The following is a 23,943-nucleotide window of genomic DNA, read 5'->3' on the forward strand; positions in this document are numbered from 1 at the left end:
CGTGTCATTATCGACGCTGATGGGCATTCATAAAAATATTTTCAAAGGAGGGGGTTAACATTCTTTGTATATAAGATAATGATTCTCATTATTTTTTCTTTGGTTTTCTCTCCTCCGTTACCTTTGTTTTCTCTCATAGATGCCACTTTACAGTAGTTACTTAATAACCTCAGTACGAAGTCGGTGAAGTTTTCAAATGCTTGTCACCGAGTGTCTTTTTAGAAAACGGTATAAAAAAAGAAAAGAACTAGAAGTCCCGCTGATTTATCAGTATGAAAGTATCAAATTCCGCTAAGTTCATAGAAGCAAAATTTACAAAGCATACTCACTTTATAACAATAGGTGCAAATTTAATGAAACTCAGAGCTTAAATATTATCATGTATTTAACATTAATGCAAAATTATCTTAATGCTTTTATGTTTTTTTTTTTAGTATATTGTATCAATGTAAAATTATCACATATGTTTAGTTTCTTCATGTCATGGTATTGGGACCACTAGAAAAAAAAAAAAATAGGTCTAAACAGGCTTGGCCAATGTTGTTTGTTGAGCATTGCCGTGCTACCGGATGTTCTTCATAACGTCCTCGACAAATTTTCTTCTTAACGACTCGCTCGCCCTGTTTACGGTGGTTACGGTGATCTTCATAACAGCTTTTCCAACACCTTGTTCCTTAACGACCTCTTTGTGTGTGTGCGGTATATTTATCTCCCTTCCGGTGGCGTCCGTGCTGAAGGATGTGAACCAACACACGGGTAACGCATGGCATGTCACCCACTTGGGACATGACACGGGTTTATAGTTGCTTCATGGCGTGCTGAGCAGTCATCCAGCAAACCTTCATTCCTCCCGCCATGTACACACATGTGCTGAAGCTGAAATGATGGCAGGTGTTACTGAGAGAAAATATATACGCTCATACATAATAGATACATACACCCGCACGTTTCATTTACATATATACATGAATATATATATGTACATTGGCAAACACACATGAATGATAAATTCACATAATAGTGTAAACACGCATGCAAACTTTCATGGGGCCCCACAATGTAGATAATGACAAACATACAAGTAAAATGACGAATTATATGTATTTCTTATTACCATACATCGAACAGCTAGCAACATGAATTAAATGGAGACTATAAGTTGTTCAACGATCTCTGTATATCGACAAAAGAAAATATTAAAACTGGCCTTCGGTCCAGACATGTGGGAAAGGAAGGACTTTAACATTACATGTGGAGCACACTTAATAATATAATTCGTGCAGTGTGACTTGGAGTTTTTGGGGTTCATAAGAAAAACGGCAACATAGATAAATGGAGTCGTTAAGGAGGAAGTGCTGGTCGAGGAAAGTGTGTGACTGCACACGCATATGGCAATACTCGTCCTCAACACTTTAACCGACTCTACCTTAAATATATAAGAAATACTAACTACTTCCTTTGACATGGGCAGTCTCATGCCCATGCCCTCTCACGTCTATATCATAAGCAGTAAACGAGCGCCAACAGTTTCAGGCGTTAGTTATGCGAACGATGGTTGAGAATACATATATATGAGCCCAACACGACGGTAACAGTCAGCAGCCAGTAGTTAATGAGGGTCGGCGACTTCCTTCGGTTGTGGTCAGTGGATAGTTCCTGCATCACTGACATAGCTACAGGTATAATACCTGTGTCGTCGAACCTATTTTGGCTCGTGAACCCCCTGACCAAATTCATCTCGGTCCATGTATTAACATCTTACGTAAGATAAAGAGGAATGGATAATCATTCATCGGCAGAAATAAAAGTGCTTATGAGTACTGAGGCCAGTTCATAATGAATGACTAATTTCTCCTTTTCTTATTATAATAGATTGCAAAGTGCAGAATAAGAATGCATCCATGTAACCTCTCGTGGACCCACAAGGAGTGCATTCGCTGTCGGTGAGACAACACTGAGGTAGAAGCTATTATACACACCAGTAAGATTTGAAATATCGAGTGTCCAATCATTAGTAAGAATTGCCGAGAACTACTGGGACCAAACCTGTCATGTATGTAACTTAATTCCATATCAAGAAAGGAACAATAAAGGCTATTTCATAATAGCACTTCAAAAGGCCTTCGCTGCCCCAACGGGTTATTATTAGCTCGTCCGGCCGCACCTATTCGCAGGCCACCGTTACCAGACGAGGCGAGAAACTCGGGAGGAAATTCTTTCACTGTGTTGTAATAAAAGGGAAACAGCATCATGAAAAATGACTTCCAATCTTAGCAGATTGAATCGTAGATACAATGGGAAAAGTAGACACTGTATATACAAGTGAAACACAATAGTAGCTGGAGAAGTTACGGTAAATGAAATAAATCTAGAAGCTATTTCAACGCAGATAAAAAAAAATAAATCAAGTGTAATCGTAAAAATGACGGATGTCCCTCCTTTCTTTGTTCGGAGATGAACACGTGAAGACAAGGAAAGTGTATATTCTCCCTCTGCTTTATACAACTTCCCCTCCCTTGGCAAGGACCATATATGCAGTGATTATGTGTTTAGTCTTAGAATTATCTTGAGCACTTGAGGTTATTCAAGATTTTTCGATTGGTGACTACAATCTTAACTTGCATGTCCTTAATGACCCTGGCAGTGAACTGCATCTTCGTTTTGTCGTTGTTAGCGAGCAAAATAAAGTTTACTGATTGATAAACTTAACAATATCTGTGGCCCATAGGTGAGTTATATTCCGAATATGCAGATCAAATTTCATATAAAGAGCAAGGGTAAATATGGAGGTATCCGAGAACTTGTCCCTGACAATGAGCCCCCTCGCACAAGAAAAAAAAAAAAAAAATATCGTGAGTTGGCGAGGTTAGATTGGTCCCGAGCAGTTAATGACGTCACCAACGTTTCTGGCTTGGGAAGTCTTGGCGGTTGTAATTCTGGTCTGTTGTCACCGAATGTAGAATTAAAATGCCCTCCATCTCACAGGTAATCTCGCTTACTGTCATATATAGATGATTGTGTCCAATATATATATATATATATATATATATATATATATATATATATATATATATATATATATATATTATATAATATTCAGAAAGGTTAAAGATAAAGCTTCCTTGATTGTCTGCTGAAAGGATGGGTTTCAATTGAAGAATTTGGGAGGGCTTTGTTGGATGGTTTTCGAGGCGGTGGTGTTCAAAGGATTAGGAATGATAAAGGTCGCTACATCTCGCCATGTGTCACTGCTACGTCATCACATCGAAAGCGTCACAAAGATGGCGGATCATCCAATTTCTACATTTGAAATACCAATGGAGTTTTCTAATATTACTAAGGTGGAAACTGCTCCAGAGTGGTATTTTCAACATTTGTGACTAAACGATGGCTTGTGGCTGAACGTTATGGCATCATAAAGTTACATAGTGTCTCTTTCAAGACAAAAAATATATAAAAAACGAGAAATTTTATACCAAGCACTTAGCCATTTATGATATATTTAACAGAAGTTTGTAATGACGCTAATAACACATCACACTGCATGACCAGATTCTTGGTGAGAAGTTGAATAATAGTTGGAACCGACTAAAAATAAAGTCCTGAAAGAGCTTTAGGATTAACATAGTGATTTTGTTCAGTAAGGTTTATATATATATATATATATATATATATATATATATATATATATATATATATATATATATATATATATATGGACAACGAAAACACGTGTTACATAACCGATCTCAGACGTGTTCATTTGAATACGTGTTTATCAGACGGAATACCCCACACGTTATCTCTTATCATTCCTTTCAGCTGCTACAATTCTGAGCGTATCGTCTGTTTCAGTAGAATGTCAAACTTTTCACGTTTAAACGTTCTTTGGCAAAACAGTCAAACGTATGGGAAAAAATGGATCACGTTACCCTCTTTTCAAATCATTAGTACATCACTCACAATAGTTTCCTTAGAACTGCACATTTATCAAAATTTAGAAAACTTGTTTTTCTGCCACGTTTGGTTACTCACTTGTATCCGAGGAGCATCGCGGCTACAGCACTTATACCCACCAGTACCAACACAGCCTTTATTAATTCCAATAAGAATTGCTTTTTGTCTTTTGGGACAATCCCTTCGGCTTCCACCATTTTGTCTCTCGCTGTTGTCAAAATGTCACCGAGATTCACCTTGTCAATGTTTATGTACTTATTCCTTCCGTGTCAACCACCTATACGACTTGCTTTGCTATCAAGGTTGTGGAAAGAGAACATATCACACCCACTCATTTAGCAACTGCCAGTTCAGAGTATGAAGTTTTTAACCAAATTTTTATTAGATTATCTTATATCATGCATGTATGGTTGATATTTTCTAAAAATTGGTTTGAGATGCAGTGTATTTAGTTGTTGAGGCTTGATACAATTATGGGCAAATCATTCAAGATATACAGCTTTATAGTTGTTTAGGAAGTGGTGCAACCTGGCAACTGTAGGACAACTGCTGATGGCGATGCCAGACGTATGAAAGACCTGCATCCGTTCTTATCTGTTGTGTTGACAGTTACCATCAACACTAACATCTCAGTATCGAAGACTTTATTCGAAAATCCTATTGTATATACCATATAAGTACAAATAAACGATGAAATCGATATGTTATAGAGCAAGAGAAAATTGAAAAAATTTCAAAATTAATTTTTAATGTAAAAGGTAATGGATTTTTTTTTTTTTTTAGTATTATTAAGAAGGCGCCTTGTTAGTTAGGCTGTAAACAATCTTATTGACATTATGTAGATATATGACATCATTGATGAGAATGCGCTCAGTTAGGAAATTTAAGGTAGTGTTAAGGTTTTCAGAAAAAAGGATGTGGGGGGACAAGTTTCATTCCTGTGAGTACCTGCACATCTTGAACTCGGCGGAAATGATTTGGCTGATACAGTGGTTAGAGACGGATACAGAGATATGATGTTAATTTTCATGAACATAAATGTATAGAAGACAAAGTCTTTCTATTTTGTTACCTAATATTACCAATCGGTAACTCCCAGGCTTTTCGTTTCAGTGAAGATATTCACCTTTATGTTCAGTGTATATAGAAACAAAGGTGTCAGACTTTTTAGACACTTAAAGATTTAAGTACTTAAGCAGCTATTTGAGGTTAACATGTAGGATATATATTTTTAAAAGACTTTTTCCTGGACTTCTAATCATAACTGTTAGTGTAACATAGCAGGTTAATCCATGGCTCTATTCTGTTGCCTTCAGACAATGACTGCATTTCACTAACTTTCTCTTGATCACTACATTCTCACGAGCCTCACAAGAAACCCCTCCTCACCCTCGCCTTTAAAACTCGCCCTACTTAACACTGGAATGAAAGTCAATTTTTTTTCTGATTTCATTTCAGTTAGATGTTAGATATTCCGAAAGGCTACGAAAATGAAATAGTTCACTCTCTTTCGAAGAAACATTTTCTGAAATAATTTAAGATGATATGCAGTGTTGACTAAACTCATCTTGTATCATATGTAACGAATAGGATTTGTTATCCTCAACTTTTCATTGTATCGTTTTCTGTAGTTTTATCTGAAACAGAGTACTGTATCTTGACTATTTTACTGGGATACTCTTCCAAAAGACGACAATGCTTAAACGTATCCGCATATAATTGTATGATCCCCCCTCCCACGAAGTTGAAACAGAGAAAAAAAAAAAGTTGCGACAACACAAACAATGCCTTTCATCTTCGGGGATTTCAAGATCATGAGTTTTGTTTATCATAGAGAAAAAATTTTACTTTTCTAGATAGATCAGATATATTCCATAACTGACTTTCTGCTCTCAGAACATACGATGATGGCATGAAACGGCGCAAAATAAGTCTATGTAGCCATAGGATGATGTGATTTTGGTAGAGTGTATTGTTATGCTAGCCTTTCCCCTATAACTCGACAGGTATATAGAAGGGTCTTAAACATCCCATGTTATAAGCGATGAGCTATATGAATAGCGAGTGTATGTAGTCTTAGAAAAATTTTACACGAAAAAATTGTCAAAGATTTTTCGGCTGCTGGATGCAGCTTGATGTTTAGCAGCCTTAATGACCCTGGCAGTTGACAGGCCTAAAGAATGAATAACTAAAATCAGCCGCGCCTATAAATAATGGCTATGGCAACTGGAAGGACTACAATCCAAATATCGAACCATCCTTGGTGTTTTGTCTCGTAATTTGTAACACATCAGTTTCCCCAAAGTGCCGAGCATTACTAATTTTATAAGAAACACGATCTACCCGACTCTTATCAAACATGATAATGTATGAAGCGTAAATTTTGCACTAAACTATAAATGTCGGAAATTTGAGTGTAGTGGGATCATGTGTCGATGACTTATATAAGTAGAAACACAGATGTGTGGAAAGTTTAATGAACGGAAGATGTAGTCTAAAAAGGAGGTAGTCTAGAAGGGTATGATGAGAAAAGTACGTGGAATATGCATATATTTATCATTACTGTTCTTTCTTATCCCTATTGGACTGCATGTCAGTTGCTCTGGTGACTGTACTAGGAAATAGAAATGGGACTAATTTGAGTGTCAAAGATATCGTTCTCTTCAGAACACACAAGATGGCAGGTATATGATTCCCTTTACGAAGCAAATGGGGATAGGGGAGAAAGAATACTTCCCACGTATTCCCTGCGTTTTGTTGAAGGCGACTGAAAGGGGAGGGACCCGGGGGCTGGAATCCTCCCCTCCAGTTTTTAATTATCCAAAAGAGGGAACAGAGAAGGGGCCTAAGTCAGGAGTTTCTCTCTTAGGCTCATCCTCTGTTCTAAATGCTACATCGTTAATGCAGGAAATGATAAATATGTATTAAAAAAATAATCAGTTATTGAATCTTTCAAAGACATCTCCAATATTCCAGTAATCAAATAATAACCAACATGTTCTGGAATACCAACAAGTCCTACTTCATATAATGCAATTATACCTGCTTTGCAGGAAACAAAAAATCTAAAGCGTAACTAGATGAATATTTCGGTGTATTATTAAAAAAGATGTAAATCATATCCAGTGGAATATTCCCATGTCTTGCTACAGATAGAATAGGAAAAGAAAGAAATGCAAAGCTAATACAGCAGAAGAATATAAAATTAATGGCCAAGATATCGAGTGCAATTCAAGTTTTGTAGTTAATATGATAATGATTAAAAAATTTATGACATTCACTAAAGCACCACATGAATGAAATAACTAATATAAATGGAAAAGCATATTCAAATACAATTTTCATTTACTTTAATTTTACATCCATCAACATCTCTTACCCTTTGCCTTATTAGATGAAATGACTACAGAATAAAAAGTTTTTGATACACTAAACACTTCAGGTATCCATTTTTAAATCAAACTACATGGGAAAAGAACTGGTTTGACAGAATTCTGCCTACAGTAATCCATCAGTATCTGTATATTTAGAGGTTCATACATCAGTCAAAGGGATATATGGAGGTACAGCTGAAGGTGCATGATGTAAACTAAACAAGTCATCGACTGATACAAAAAGAGAACTGATGAGGGAGAGGTATTTCAACTAATGTTGGACAAATGATTTTTGATGGGGCACAATGAAACATTTAAATGTGAAGAAAAAAGTGCACATAAAAACTTTTGTCTCATGTAATGCATCACCTCAGAGTGCAATGTGAAAAGACTTATTCATTCTTGTACTTCTTTGGAAGTCTAAGTTTAACTTTAGCACAACAGACATGGGTTGAGGTAGTGTAGGAGTGTGCTGACAGGCTGTATGCACCTATCCACCTCATGTAAATTCAAACAGCAAAAGATAACAAATTGGTCTACAGAACAATGTACTATCTACTTACAACATCTATGTTATTTTCTAAACATCATATATAAATCCTCCCTAAGTAACTTGGCCACCACTTACCTCTACACATCCCTCTACTGAAATCTAAGAGCAACCTTAAGAAATTTGGTGGAGAACTTATGTTCATTGATGGTTTACCTATCATAGAAGCAAAGAAGCTTACAGGTACTTGCTTTATGGGAATATAGGTACGAGTGTTGCCTCAGTTACTGAAATACATCCTTCCATCACTTTGTGACAATTCACATAACATGGTTTTTTCTAAAATCATGCAACATCAAACACTTTATGATTTTTTTTCTTTTTAAATTACATCCTCTGAAAAGAAAAATATGACTTACTTTTTCAAAATAATGCCTACATGCATCAGCTTTCATTTGAGGGATTTGGGAATACTTATTCAAACCTACAGATAGTGGAAAAATGTCGCAAAAAGAAATGGCACAACCATCATGAAACATAAGGACAATGAGCAGAATTTACATCCCTCCATACTCAGTACCACATGTTACCGAAGTGGCAAATCATGCCAGCTGACTCCTAAGGGTGTGTCATGTTGCTAAACATATAACCCCATCAAAAGCAAATAATAGGATTTGTTCTGCGAAGAGAATCTTATGTATGAAAGCGTTATTTTAACCTACAAATGCCATCTTTTTTTCTAACACTGTAGTTTGGCGTGGGGGTTAACACACAAGTTGATTGGCCAAGGTTGGGATTCAGCACAATCCAAATTCAAAACTAGCCAGCCAAACCCAGGTGCAACCAAGCTCTGATAATGGCATACAAAGTATGTTTATGTTATCATCTATTCATCCATTTATGTTGTAAATCCTTGTATTCACTTATCTATTTAAAGTTTGCTGTTTCCACAGCCCATGTGTTTTTGGGTTTGGTATTGCAGGTGGTCGAGATGTCACTTTAGTATATAGGAAAGAACATCAGCAAGAACAGGCAACACTGTTCCAGTGGTAGTCTACAAAGCAAATAATCTGTGACAAATAGTGATTCCACAAAATCAAAGTAAGTCGTCTACCAAATCACGTAAAAGTCTTTTGACCGTTAGTCCTATGTCCATAGGTTTAATATGCATGAAAATAGCCTAATATACCCAAAAATATTAACAATATTGATGATAGATTAGAATTGGAAAATCAATATGAATTACATTAAATGAAAGTCCATTTTTTGTGTTTCGTACTCTTGAATCATAAATGTGTAATACTAGAAAAAAAAAAATTCTTTTCATAAAACTGAAATAAAATTCATATATCTAAAGAAAAGCAGACATCTATAAAGATGCAGTGAATTAAAACAAAACAAAACCATCAGGCTGTTGAGCTATCACTACCTTCATTGTAGATTGTCACATCTACTTGCTCATTCTTGGTTTATGGAATAGGTTAGAAGTTCTAGTCATTGCAAGAAAAATTTTGTCTGATGAATTTGTCAGCTTTGTGTCGCTGTTTACGAGAGAAATGCAAAATCTGGATTGAGGGTTATGAAATCCTAATCTTACTCTGTAAAGCTGGGATCCATTGCACCATCTTTTCTCTGCATGTCCCCATGAAAGGGAAGGGTATAATTGGTATAGGTAAAAAACTAAGTTAAAGTGGGGAAGGAAGAACTGATAAGTGGGAAGCAGCATTACCTGCAAAATATTGTGAAGTATGAGAAGGTAAAGCAGACCAGCAAGAGGAACGTCAGAAGTATTGTGGTCTAAGAATGAAGCTTGATGGATAGAACAGGTATCTTTAAGTATAGCTTCTTCCTATATTTTGTTGAAGTAGTATAATACAGTACATGAACTGAAACTTTGATTTTCTGTACCAGTTAAATATATCCTTATTCAGTACATCATCTCTTAATATCTAGCAGGGTGGCCTATACAGTTCTATTCATTCCATTCATCCCTATTCCTGTACTATGCCGTATGATCCAAACCATTACCCCTTCCATTCGTGACTTTAAGCTGTTTCTCCATCTAATTGCTTTTCACCTCCCTTTAATTCATTTAAAACATTCTCTATCATCTCCATGATATCCATCCTTTTTGTCCTAACCATGCCACAGCTCCATTCTTAGTCTTTTTGACTACCACAATTCATTTTGCACCTGATAATCCTAATTTTTGAGTTCATCAACTCTTTCTCCAATGCCAAGTCTGAAAAACGCCAAAGCTTGTGCCCTCCAAGGCAGTATGTTTCACTCTTTTTATATCCTTTACCTGACCTATTTAGTCTTTCACACCTGTAACTCATTCTTGAACTGGGTGCTTTGGCTACTTTCTTGCTTTTTTAAATACTCTCAGATAAATTTCATACCAAATCTTTGATAAACATATTCAGCAGATACTTCAATGCCTGAGCCAGCAAACCTTATACATCTTATATATATGTATGTATCCCTGGAGATAGGGGAGAAAGAATACTTCCCATGTATTCTCTGCATGACATAAATGCAACTAAAAGGGGTAGGAGTAGGGGGCTGGAAATTGTTCCCTCCTATTTTACTTTTCCAAAAGAGGGAACAAAGACAAGAGCCAATTGAGGATTTTTCCCCTCTGATGCTCAGTCATCTGTTCTTGATGTTATGTCACTAATGCAGGAAATGGCGAATATGTATGAAAATATATATATCTTTTTCTCATACATATTCGCCATTTCCCGCATTAGTGAGTTAAAGTTAAGAACAGAGAACTGAGCCTTAGAGGAAAATCCTCATTTGGTACCCTTCTCTGTACCTTCTTATCGATAAGTAAAAACGGGAAGAAAGGATTTCCAGCCACCCACTCTCACCCCTCCCCTATCACCAGGGGCCTAGATACAGATAGAAAGCTGTGATTTCCATGCATTACACATGACAGCTAGAGACTGAGTGTGAGCAAGTGTGGCCTTTTTTTGTCTGTTTTCCTGGCATTACCTCGCTGACGCAGGGGGTGGCAGTGCTGTTTCCTGAGGGGCGGTAGGTGGTGCCGGGAATAGACAAAGGCAAGCAAGAATATGCACATGTGTATATATGTATATGTCTGTGTATGTGTATATCTTGTTATGTATATGTACATGTATGTGCATGCATGTATATATGTGTGTATATGAGTGGATGGGTCTTTCTTCATGTGTTTCCTGGTGCTACCTTGCCGACACGCAAATTGGCAATCAAGTATAATAATAATAAACATATGTATAATTATTTTTTTATTATACTTGACCGCCTTTTCCTGCCATTTCCTCTCAATCACCATGCTGCATGAATCATTTGCAAATGGTGTTGTCATCATCTCAGACTTCCATTTCCCCAATTCCATGGTCAAATTACTCTTCATGTACTCCTTGCTATGAACTGCTTCATAACTTCAATCATGCACATAAATCATCAGTTATGATTGTAAAACAAAGTTGCATCTAAACTTCAAACCAATTAGTTGCTATTTGACATGTACTATACTTAAAGAGACCTTAACTGATTCCATCAACTTCCCCTGTTTAAAACCAGCAATGTTCACTGGGAAGGACCACAGATCATAAAATAGGGCAGATCCTAAAGAGTGGTCATGTGTGTACATATGTATGTGAGGAAAGCATCATAAAATAAGGCAGATCCTAAAGTGGACATGCGTGTATGTTTGTCTGTAGGGTGGAAAAAGGACAACTGTTCTAACCTAAAGTACCATTTTTTTGAACTCTATATGCCAGTAACATTATTTCTCAGAGCATTTAATAGATCTTATGTTATCCTCAAGTCCTTACTTCTAATCAGTCCTTCCAATCTTTTGCAGAATTCATACACCATTCCAGCACACTACATGAAAATCTGAGAATTCATTATAACCTAAATTGAGTAAATCATCCATTTTTCCTCAAGCAATTCTCTATGATAATAATCAATAAACTTTACTATTACCATTATCATAAATATTACTACTTCTAAACATTTCAAACAGCTAATTGCATTTCCCACTTTAGTAAGGTAACATTACGAACACCGAGTCAGTGACTTCTTATGTACACTTCCAACTTCTTGCTATCACATATGACATACTGAAACATGCATGTATCATTTGCTCAGTCAGTCTGTCAAAATATATGAATAACCTGTTCTTATTGCTATTTCTCCATTTCCATTCCTCCCTTTGGTTTTTTTTTAATCAATATTCTTTCAATCCTTACACTTATACCACTTTCCTGTATTGTTGGCACATCAACATTTTTCAGTCCCTTACTTTTTCAGTCTAACAAACATCAACAGCCATCCCTAACTTAAACACTAACAACGGCAGAAATACTTCCCATCACAATACTTCTAAGTTGTACAACAAATATCCCCTGCTTAACCCTTTCAGTCATATGTGAGACATGCTAATATTTACCACTACATTTGAAATCTCCTGGAGCTTCAATGAGCCATATACAGACATCATATGTCAACAGTAATAATTAGTCGCTCTTAGAAATTTCACAGCTTTCAGTTACCCTACCAAAACTAAGTGATAGGATTCATCACAGCATGCACCTAGCAGATGTAAGAATGATACCCATGCATTTGGCAACCACAAAAAATTAAAACATTTTGAGTAAATGTAGTGATTTAGAGGAATATGCGGAATATGCTAACAGTAATTAAGATGTTTCATTTTGGCTTTATGATGACAGTTATGTGTCAGAACAGGCTTATAAATATTCTACTGCTAAGGAAATTTAAAGGAAGTACAGCTGCTAAATAATTTTTGTTCTTGTGGGATGTGTTTAACATTATTTTGAGTTAATCTATGATTTCAACATTCTTATTCTTAAGTTTTTTAAAAACTTTGGTTGGATATAATGTACATATAGATGATGATTAAGACTGAAAGGGCTAAGAATGGAAAAAATTAAAAAATATTCATTTCAGTTTACAACTTTATCACAAAATACAAAGTCTGCTGTTATTTGCCATTTCTCTACAAACTTTTATCTATAACTTTTACTTAATATAGCTTCACTTCTGACAAAACTCTTTTTTGTCAACTATTTTAACAAAATTCCATTTCCGTGTATTTTGCAAATTGCAATTAAATCTCCAAAGCTGGAACCTGATCAGTAACTTGTGTTGAGAGATGCTTTAGCATGCCCTCTTTTCCTTTACCAAGTAGGATTGCATTCTCTGTTACATATGAATGTCATCAATTATCCGTCTTCACAGATAAATACACTTATCAGTTATCTATCTATTCATCTACAGTATATCACAGTTTACTATCACTTAACCAGATGAATAATGATATCCATCTACATTACCCACATTTCTGGGCACAAACAGATTTTCCCAAACATTTTGGTTACCAACCATTAAGTACAATATGCCACAAAAATATTTTTCTTTGCATTATTAAAGTCTTCCCCCATTTCTTTCCTAAGTCTAACAGCTCGTAAATGCATCATTATCACATGTACTAGGTTCAATGGAAATCCAGAAAAACCTGCATCGAAGAGAAGAGAGCCACACAATACCCTTCACATCACTCAGGAAAATAAAACTTGCCAAAAATCACTTCTTAGGACCTTCACAAAAAGGCTTAGATCCTATAATACACAGCCAATAGCAAACTTTAAACGCATAAATATCTAGCATAACTTTGAATTTCCCTTTCTATCTTGAAAATATGGTATATATACGTATAAAACAATTCTCAGATTCTAAGAATGTCATGCAAGTAAGCTGACTTTGATAATTAGAAATTATAACTGGAGGTTTGAGATCTTGGAAAAAATCAATAAATAAACAGATAACAAAGTCACATGGTTACTTTGATGAGTAAGTCATTGCAAAGACTTCAAAAAGACGTCACACAACTTGATCTAATCAGCAAAACTGAACAAAAAAGAATATTTTCTCCCACATTTATAAGGAGGGCAAGATACTTGCTTATAATGCTTCTAAGTGACAGAATGTGGGGAAAAAGTAACATTTTCTTCCGTATATATGGAGACAAAATACTTGCTAAGAATGCTGCTATACAAATAACCTCAGTAGATGATTAGAAAGTACATCATTAGGTATCAAGAAGTCACCTTACAGTGCAAGTGATTTCACAGTAGACTGGTATCTCTAAACATGTATTTTAAATGTAAATAGAATTTTCAAAATCAAAGTTTGAAATTCATTATCACCTATGCTGCATACACTAAACAATATATATGAATGTCTTTAACTCTGCACCATCAAAATCTTGAAGTTAAAACATAAACGAAAATGTACTATACCCACTTCAAGAGAATTCCAGTTCATTATCATGTTGGCCCTCTCGAATGGCAACATTTAGATGACTAGCAACAGAGTAATATCCTTAAAGAAAAACAATGCTTATCTTCAACATAAAACAAATGAATTTTTCCTTTTCACAACTTTAACATAGTTAATACAATAATTATGAACAGAGGTCATAATCATAATAACTTAAACTTTCTTCTTAAGGTTAGACTTGTGAGTTAACATGAAGCATCTCATTGCAAACCACCAAGGTATCCTTTCCATGAACCACACCTGAAAAATAAGACACTTCTATGAAACTAGAAATAAAAATAAAGAGGAAGTGATATGAAGAGTTAAAGATAACACTGTTGCCCTCAAAATCAAGAAAGTTGTAAAAAACAGATACAGGAAATAAAAAGGATGGAACTGCTCACATTTGAGACTAAAAAATTTTCCTTTGGTTCACGTAATCAGTTACAATACAAACAGTTTAGACTGGCAAGTGACCTGAATTGTATGATCGGCTAACTTCCCAAAAATTCAAGCTGGAGGGTGAACATAGCTGCCAATCAGCCCCTTATAACCATTTATGGGAACATTTATAAATGCATTCACACACACACAGAAACTGAACATGATTGACACATGAGCCTGCCCAGGTTCAAATTTTGGAAATAGCAGCAAATCCCAGCTTTTCATTCTCTCCTCAGGGATGGTCGATAAATGAGTACCTGGTTTAGGCCCAGGTGTGTAATAACATAAATGGGAAGACATGACACATATGTACAAGGTTTAAAGATGGGGCAGAAGACATGGCACATATGTACAAGGTTCAAAGATGGGGCAGAAGACATGGCACATATGTACAAGGTTTAAAGATGGGGCAACACAAGTGTAAAATTCTCATCCTAACACAAATGGTAACTGCACACATATGTACAGGCTTTCACCATCCCTTCTATATTCACAAAAACACTTACACTGACACTCTTATTGCACAAACTCTTAAGTCCCAAATGGCCTACTTCTGATACTCTAACATTCAGAAGTCCTTCAAAATAATCTCATCTTTTCATTCCTCTTTGTCAGATATCATTTCCCCATCTGCTTCCTTCACTGTTGCTCTCACTTGTTCGACTGTCCTCCATTACACTATTCACCTCCTATCAAAACATGTTCAGTTTGTTATACCTGAAGTTTGCCAATACTCTCACCCTAACTCATTTTCACTTTTTCAGACTCTGCATCCATCTTTTTACAACTTGAAAAATGTGAATTCTAGAATGGGAAAGAAAAACTAAGATGATAAGCAATAAATTATATATATAAAAGTATATTCCCAAAAGAACATTACCAGAATTCCATGGATCCAATATCCTGTGGTGCACCGAGCATAACCTAATGTTGAGAGGGCATGAGCAGCAAATGTGGTAGGACTTGGATTGAAGAACCCTGAAAAAAAATTGTATTTCATGACAAAATGCATTTGTAATATAGAGTAAACCCTGATGTAACTTCTCAAAAACTGCTATATGCTGTGACAAACTTAGTTTGAGTACAATTTCATCAAACTTACTTATGTCTGTTGAGAGACCAGCAGATACGATGGTCTGTACGGTTATTCCAGATGACCGGTATTCAAACTCAAGTGCTTGAGAATAGTAATTTACAAAAGCCTGCAAGAAAAAATTAACTATTACTCAGTTCTCTTCCCAAACCCCCTCAAAAAAAAAATAAATAAATAACTAAATAAGCTATCTTCAGCATTGTCAGCAGAGCATCTAAAATAGATATTCATCTTTACTTAATCCTATCCAGCACAAGAACCTCTTTATGTTACATTCCCCCTCAACTCTGGTTTCTCGTAATATTGGCCTATTCTAGGAAAATATCTACCCATTTACCTACAACTTAAATGTTCTCCCACACAGAAAAATTTCTCTAATGACAATGGAATAATCAGATATTCATTTTCTTAACAGTTTAATACTACTTCATACTCTCTATATATCTGCTTTATCTATCAAAATTTGGATCTAAAATTTCAGTAACTCTTAGAATAACATGCATCATCTTCATAAAGCATTGCCTGCTGTTAGAAACATATTACTATAATCTTATGATCATTCAGTTAGCGATAACCATGAAATGGGAAAAGAAAAGAAAAAACACTCAAACTGGAAGGAGCATAGAGGAACTAAGAATGTAGGTTTAAGCAGGGGGAAAGAAGAGAGGGGGAAAAGAGAAAGAAATAGGGGGAGGAAGAGAGGGAAAATTGAACAAAAGAAAGGAGTGCAAGGGAGAGAAAAGAATGAAGGGACAGACATTGATACATGAGATGGATGAAAGGAAGGAGCAGAAAGAGCTGGAAATGGACAGAGGAAAGGGAATAAAGATGAAGGAAAAAAAATGAAGAATGCAAAAGATGAAGGAGAGAGTATGACAAAGAAGGAAAGGAAGCAGGTTATTGAGTACCTAAAACGATTTTGCCACAAGCAAGGCTAGCTTGCAGTTCTACCAGGAAGGCAATAAAGGTGCATGTAAATAAAAGAAAAGATTAACAAGACAAAAAAAAATATTCTCAATGACTGATCCCCACTAACGTCAAGATAGAACCCACATGAATATCGTCATATGTCAAAATCAACTTTACCTTGGTAGCACTGAAGACCTGCAACAGTGGGTATGGAACAAGAGCTCCCGATGAGCTAATGTTGATAATTGCACCTTTTTTCCGTGCCAACATGCCAGGTAACACAAGTCTTGTCATAGCAGGTACAGATGCCACATTAATATTGATTTGTGCCCAGAGGTCCTCTTCGGGCATATTTTCGAAGAATACTGGGTTGGAAATCACCCCAACACTGTTTACTGAAATATGCAGATATGAAAATTTTCACTCAATAATTAGCCAACACCGACTGTAACAATCAAAGCAATAATGATTTAAATACTTAATAAAACCAACTGTCCTTGGACATAAGTTAATGAAACCAGATTCACCTTTAACGTCCATTTACCTTCAGGGAAAACTCTTCTCAAACTACAGTATGCTTACCGTACCCCACCTTCTTTCTATAAAAAAGACTTTTCTTTGTACTTTTCTAACCGCCTTGAGTTAAGGCTATGATGTATGAATTGGGAGTTCTGCTCAGCTATTATGGAGAGGGTCTAGGATGTCAGTCTGGTTCCTGACTGGCCAAGAGTGGCCCTAGGTAACAAGCAAATTGCTATGGACACACTCAAATCATTTGCATATTTACATAATTAGTACTTTTTTTCAACTCTGCGTACTGTACATTCATTCTATCTATGCAGCAATATCTTACCCTGAAAAATGGGTGGTAAAGGTAAAATATCCATTTTGATCACCCAAAAATTCCAAATAAATTATAAATTTTTATAATTCTAAAAGGATACTTAGAGCACTTTTACTCCAGAATTGTGACTGCTATAATTATCTATCAGCTTTAAGCACTTGTTTTTCTTCAATAAACACACTTTACCACAAAAATATATATGTATCTTACCTAAGATACCAATCTCTTTATCTTGAAGATGTTTGCTGATGTCATCATATACTGGTTGTCCAATGGGAAAATCAGCTTTCACTGTTTCTGTCTGGACTCCATACCGGTTACCTGTTCCAATAAGATTGAATATTCTTTTACACCTAACTGCTTTTCCTGCCTTAGCAAATTACCATTTGGAACAAATATACAATGGCCCCATCACAGTCACTCACAAGTTGTCATGAATAATGTAATAAAACAAGAACCAACCATAAACAGCCAAGCCCCACAGAATACTTCATGTGAGCTTTAGCATGCCTGGTTCAGTCCAGTAACATGTTGCCACCACACATGCCACAGCAACTGAAGTTAATCTATCCCATTCCCCATGAATGACTTTCATCTTTATAAATGTTTAAGCCCTGATATACAAAAGCCTTTTTTGCTCCAAAATTTTATCAGATCTTTCTCTTTCACAGTACCCTACATCTTCCTAGATCAGTACAGACTTCCCTGCTATCAGTTAGGTAAGTTTTTCTTTACTAAGCAATGTAATCCCCTTATATAAATATTCAACACTGTATCCTAAGAATCAAACCCCTACTCCATATGCATGGCAGCCCAGTGACCAGGGTTCGATTCTTGGGGAATAGTGGTGAATAATTTACAGCAATGAACAGTTGAAAAAGTAATAAGTGTGTTGCTCAGCAGGGCGGAAGAGAATGGCCATCCATTTAAAGGATATCATGATCATATCTTTCTTTTCTTTAAACTATCGCATTTGGTGCGAGGTAGAAAGAACTGAGGATGGGCTTTAGGAATACCGTCACCTGGATTTTTTTTTGGAATAGAAGAAGTAAGAGTATTAGTGTAAGCGCTCTAGAGAGAGGATTATGGAAGATTTCCTATCCAGGGAAAATATAGCATATTGAGTTAAAAATATAAAAGATATAAAATATAGGTCAAAAAAGTGAAATAAAAAAAATGCCCATACATGACATTCGATGAGTAACTATCATAACATTTTATGCTTGCTTTCACCATGGAACTAACGCCCAAGAGAATTAGTACCTCTGTTCAACGATAATTACAACTTAGTGTTGTCTCCGTGTAAACAAAGTAGCACAAGGAAACAGATGAAAGAAATGGCCCTACCACACATACATGGACATAAAAAGAACCGACATACACAGTATACTGGGACATTTGTATGATAAGAGATATACATTCATGTAATTTATACTGTTGCCTTACATGTGTTGATCCAACAAATGTAAGCAGCATCTTCAACGCGGTAGGTTGGCAGGGAAGCCAAAAAGGATTAGTAAATTTTGTATTTGTGAAACACAGACATCAGGTATAAAACTTTTGTTCCCGGGAAAATCAATGCCCGGCAAACACTGGCAGCCAGCGTTCAATTGTTCAATTTACTTATTTGAATTTATTTAATTTCAGGGAATCGTCGACCTTATTCTTCCACTCCAGTTTGGATAATGTTATATTATATGTATAGTCGTGTCATCGTGTAGAGGTGCCTGGGAAGCGATGAAAGATGCTGCATGTAACACCACACCCCACACAACACAAAAGGAAGGATAAATTGTGCGTGTCAAAATTTACCAGAGGTAATAAGGTTGATAAGATCCACTGGTAACAAATTCATGGAGGGTATTGTTAGTTGAAAATGGAATGTGTATATTTTACAATGATAGTCTAAGTGGTAGTAAAGCAGTGATGTATCAGAGTGGGTAGGGCATAGTATATGTATAGAGTGTTTGGCTGTTGATGAATCTAGATATGTGAGAAAAACATTAAAAAGTAAAATATTTATTACTATTATATTTGGTCTCCTCGCGAGAAGGCAAGAAACAGTTGAAAGAATGGCCAACCTACAGTAAGGATAAAATTACAATATATTCGGAGGCAAATGTTAGAAGATAATATAAGTATTTTATATCAGATATAATCATTATATCGTATACAAAAGAATGATCACAAATCGATTTTACTCAGTGGCAAAGTACCTAGTTGACAGCACAAAAGGGTGTGCTATTATCCATGGATTGTAATTTATTTTTATGAAAGCGTTGAGAGAGTAAATACATGATTCTTGGCAAAACTGTGGCATAACTTTGAATCCTGTTGGAGCAGTTACAACTTAGAAGGACAGATCTATTGGTTTGTTACTAATAAACTCTGGTGCATTGTAAAAACTTAGCAAAAGATGAAACGATTATGTCATCAGTGTGATAAATAAATTAATGCTGTAAATTGGATAAAAGCAATATATATAGGTACAGAGGAAAGTTGAGGAAATCGAAGTCTTAATTGGTTTGAATATTTTTAATAAGGTTGAAAAACTAGTGGAGGAAGTGTAAATTGACTTTAATTATCTTGGGCAAAGTGCTGTGCATGTCAGTCGAAATATGGAACAACATGCAAGCGAATTGGATCATGAGGGTGGGGGAGGGGGCGAAAATTTTGGGAGCCTTGAAAAATGTGTGGAAGTCGAGAACATTATCCCGGAAAGCAAAAATGGGTATGTTTGAAGGAATAGTAGTTCCAACAATGTTGTATGGTTGCGAGGCGTGGGCTATGGATAGAGTTGTGCGCAGGAGGATGGATGTGCTGGAAATGAGATGTTTGAGGACAATGTGTGGTGTGAGGTGGTTTGATCGAGTAAGTAACGTAAGGGTAAGAGAGATGTGTGGAAATAAAAAGAGCGTGGTTGAGAGAGCAGAAGAGGGTGTTTTAAAATGGTTTGGGCACATGGAGAGAATGAGTGAGGAAAGATTGACCAAGAGGATATATGTGTCGGAGGTGGAGGGAACGAGGAGAAGAGGGAGACCAAATTGGAGGTGGATAGATGGAGTGAAAAAGATTTTGTGTGATCGGGGCCTGAACATGCAGGAGGGTGAAAGGAGGGCAAGGAATAGAGTGAATTGGAGCGATGTGGTATACAGGGGTTGACGTGCTGTCAGTGGATTGAATCAAGGCATGTGAAGCGTCCGGGGTAAACCATGGAAAGCTGTGTAGGTATGTATATTTGTGTGTGTGGACGTGTGTATGTACATGTGTATGGGGGGGGTTGGGCCATTTCTTTCGTCTGTTTCCTTGCGCTACCTCGCAAACGCGGGAGACAGCGACAAAGTATAAAAAAAAAAAAAAAAAAAAAAATTTACAGCAGGTATAATGTGTATATCATGTGTTTGGGAAAATATTATATCATACTTGTTTATTATACTTGATCGCTGTTTCCCGCATCAGCAAGGTAGCACCAGGAAAGACAAAGAATGGCCCATCCACTCCTGTACATACATATACATATATATATATATATATATATATATATATATATATATATATATAAATGCCCATATACATACACATTCACAGATATATACATATATATACATATTCATGCTTGCTTTCATCCATTCTGGCACTACACCGTCCCACAGGAGACATTATTGCTACCCTCTGCTTCAACGAATAATTATCATACTTAGTTGTTGTCTCCCGTGTAAACAAAGTAGCACAAGGAAACAGATGAAAGAAATGGCCCTACCCACCCACATACACATGCACATACATAAACGACCACACCCGCACATACACATACCTGTACATTTCAACGTATGCATACATAGACATATACATATATACACATGTACATATTCATACCTGCTGCCTTCATCCATTCCCGTTGCCATCCCACCACAAATGAAGCAGCATCCCCTCTCAACGCGCACGCGAGGTAGCGCTAGGAAAAGCCAACAAAGGCCACATTCATTCACACTCAGTCTCTAGCTGTCATGTGTAATGCACTGAAACCACAGCTCCCTTTCCACATCCAGGTCCCACAAAACTTTCCATAGTTTACCCCAGAAGCTTCACATGCCCTGGTTCAATCCACTGACAGCACATCGACCCCAGTATACCACATTGTTCCAATTTACTTTATTCCTTGCACACCTTTCACTTTCCTGTATGTTCAGGCCCCAATCGCTCAAAATCCCTTTTACTCCATCCTTCCACCTCCAGTTTGGAAAATTATTATATCTCATTATGTATAGTCGCTGTCTCCCGTGTCAGCAGGGTGGCGCTGGGAAGCAGATGAAAGATGGCCTTCCACTCGTACACACACACACACACACACACACACACACACATATATATATTGGAAAGGATCACAATTTTGTGCGTGATCAAGATATTCCTATGAGTCCACGAGGAAAATGAAGAGGTGAAACTAAGATGCCACTGGTAACAAAGTGTCACTGGAGGCACTTGCTTACCAATGTGTCTTAGCTTTGCAAGCAACTAGGAATGTGTATATGTGTACATATGTATATGTCTAAGTGTATGTCTATGTCAATATGCAGATGTATGTATATGTGTGGGTATGGGCATTTACGTATATACATATGTATATAAGAGTGTTTGGGCTGTTCATGTTTCCTAGCACTACCTCGCTGACACGGAAAACAGCGATTAAGTATAATAAAATATATTAATTTATCTATTATACTTTGTCGCTGTCTCCTCCGTCAGCGAGGTAGCGCAAGGAAACAGATGAAAGAATGGCCCAACCCACCCACATACACACGTATATACATAAACATCTACACACACATATACACACATACATAATAAAATATATATATATATATATATATATATATATATATATATATATATATATCTCATAATCAAAAGAATCTTTGATCACTTAAATCAACTTTATACCTGCACCAAGTGGCAACTACAGTACCACATATAGATTGACAGCTACCACAAAAGGACTGGCTACTATCACATACGGATCTCCTGTGCAACTCTCTCCAGTTTCTTCTGAAAGCGTGAGATGAGTACAATATTCATGCCATTCTTGGCCAAAACTGTTGCATAACCTTTGCCAATACCATCAGTGGAGCCAGTTACAACTGTAAAGAAAGAACCAACCATCTTATTGGTGGAATTTTACTTAATAAACTACTGTGCATTTAAAAGACTTTAGGCATAAAGATAAAATCATTATTGCCTTTCACTTCAGAGTGATAAATTAACCATTAATGCTGTCCCACACTCATATACAATAGGCATAAAAATCAATATATCATCTACGGGAAAGAGGAAAGAGAGGAAAGGCGGAAGTGCTTAACTTGGTTTGAAAATCAATTTACAAACTTAATAAAGCTCTACTGAATCTGAATAAATTGCTTAGTGGAGGTAAGTTGTCAACAATCTATAAGACCTTTAATTTGCTTGGGCAATGTGCTTGTGCCAAATGCACAACCAAGTTCGTCAAAATCTATCAGCCAGAACAACTAGTGCAATTGTAACTTGAAATATTGATAATGACTGTAGTAATTGGTATTTCTCTTATAATTTCGGCTAATATGTCAGGTTCAATAAAGTCTTCATAAGTTTACTTAATAATGTACAAGTATATTACCTACTATGACATTCATCAAACCCCCAGTTTTCCAGATATACATAACTTCTATTGCCTTAAATATCATTTAATAATATTCAATACTTCAAATCATAGTCCACAACTCTCACTGTAACTGTATTTTCTAGCTCTAAATTAGTACTGCAAAACACAATCAGTATTCAAAACTAGTCGCGGTGGGAAGCTAAATTATTTAAAAAAGAAATTCCATACGTAGTTAATTCATTTATCAAAAATGAAGGAAAGCATCTCGACGGGTAGGCTGTCAACTTCCAGCAGAAATACTGTTAAGATGGTTAACGTAATAAGACCAACCTGCCCATTTGCCGTACTCTTTCGCCCAGTGCCTGGTGACAAGCTTGGACCAGAAGTGTACTCTCAGTCCCGTAGCCACATCCCACATCGTTGTCACGGTGATCTTTCCAATACAAAAGATACCCACGAATGACAACACCTCTTCTGTATGCCGTAGTCCAGATATGAACTCGTTCAGTAGCCACTGGGCAGAATCCACTGTCACTGCCATGGTGTAAGCGATTTTAAGGGAGACGTTCTATTGACAAACGAGAACTCGTCTTGCACGACGCCCAGCTGAGCGACGTAAACAAACCAAAATGGCGCAATTTGAACGCGTCTTCTGAAATACAAATTGAAGTAACCCACCAAAAACCCTATTTTGTAACCCGCTCGCGATACCATATAACCATTGATACCTTACATGTTATTTATTTGGTGCAGAACGTTATCAGCAATTTATTATTTCATAGGTTATAACGCCTGCGTGCTAAATACTGTAGATATACGAAAACCATTTTACTATGTATCCAGTTCAATTGTAGTTTT

General features: G+C 36.4%; 1 protein-coding gene and 1 long non-coding RNA gene across 2 annotated transcripts; both read right to left on the bottom strand.

Moving 5' to 3' along the window:
• Positions 1-367: 367 nt before the first annotated feature.
• LOC139760566 (uncharacterized) lies at positions 368-4,457 on the bottom strand. The gene is made up of 2 exons (XR_011715365.1): positions 4,036-4,457; positions 368-876 (listed from the first exon to the last, which is right to left on the bottom strand). It is a non-coding gene; the product is annotated as an uncharacterized lncRNA (long non-coding RNA).
• Positions 4,458-7,292: 2,835 nt separating this feature from the next.
• LOC139760571 (inactive hydroxysteroid dehydrogenase-like protein 1) lies at positions 7,293-23,718 on the bottom strand. Its single transcript, XM_071683921.1, has 7 exons — positions 23,416-23,718; positions 22,466-22,588; positions 17,661-17,771; positions 16,784-17,001; positions 15,707-15,806; positions 15,485-15,582; positions 7,293-14,421 (listed from the first exon to the last, which is right to left on the bottom strand). Exons 1-7 carry the CDS (start codon positions 23,624-23,626, stop codon positions 14,335-14,337), a joined length of 948 nt encoding a protein of 315 aa, XP_071540022.1. The 5' UTR covers positions 23,627-23,718; the 3' UTR covers positions 7,293-14,334.
• Between the last annotated feature and the right edge of the window lie 225 nt (positions 23,719-23,943).

This window comes from Panulirus ornatus, chromosome 37 (assembly GCF_036320965.1).
Source record: "Panulirus ornatus isolate Po-2019 chromosome 37, ASM3632096v1, whole genome shotgun sequence".
Taxonomy (NCBI): domain Eukaryota; kingdom Metazoa; phylum Arthropoda; class Malacostraca; order Decapoda; family Palinuridae; genus Panulirus; species Panulirus ornatus.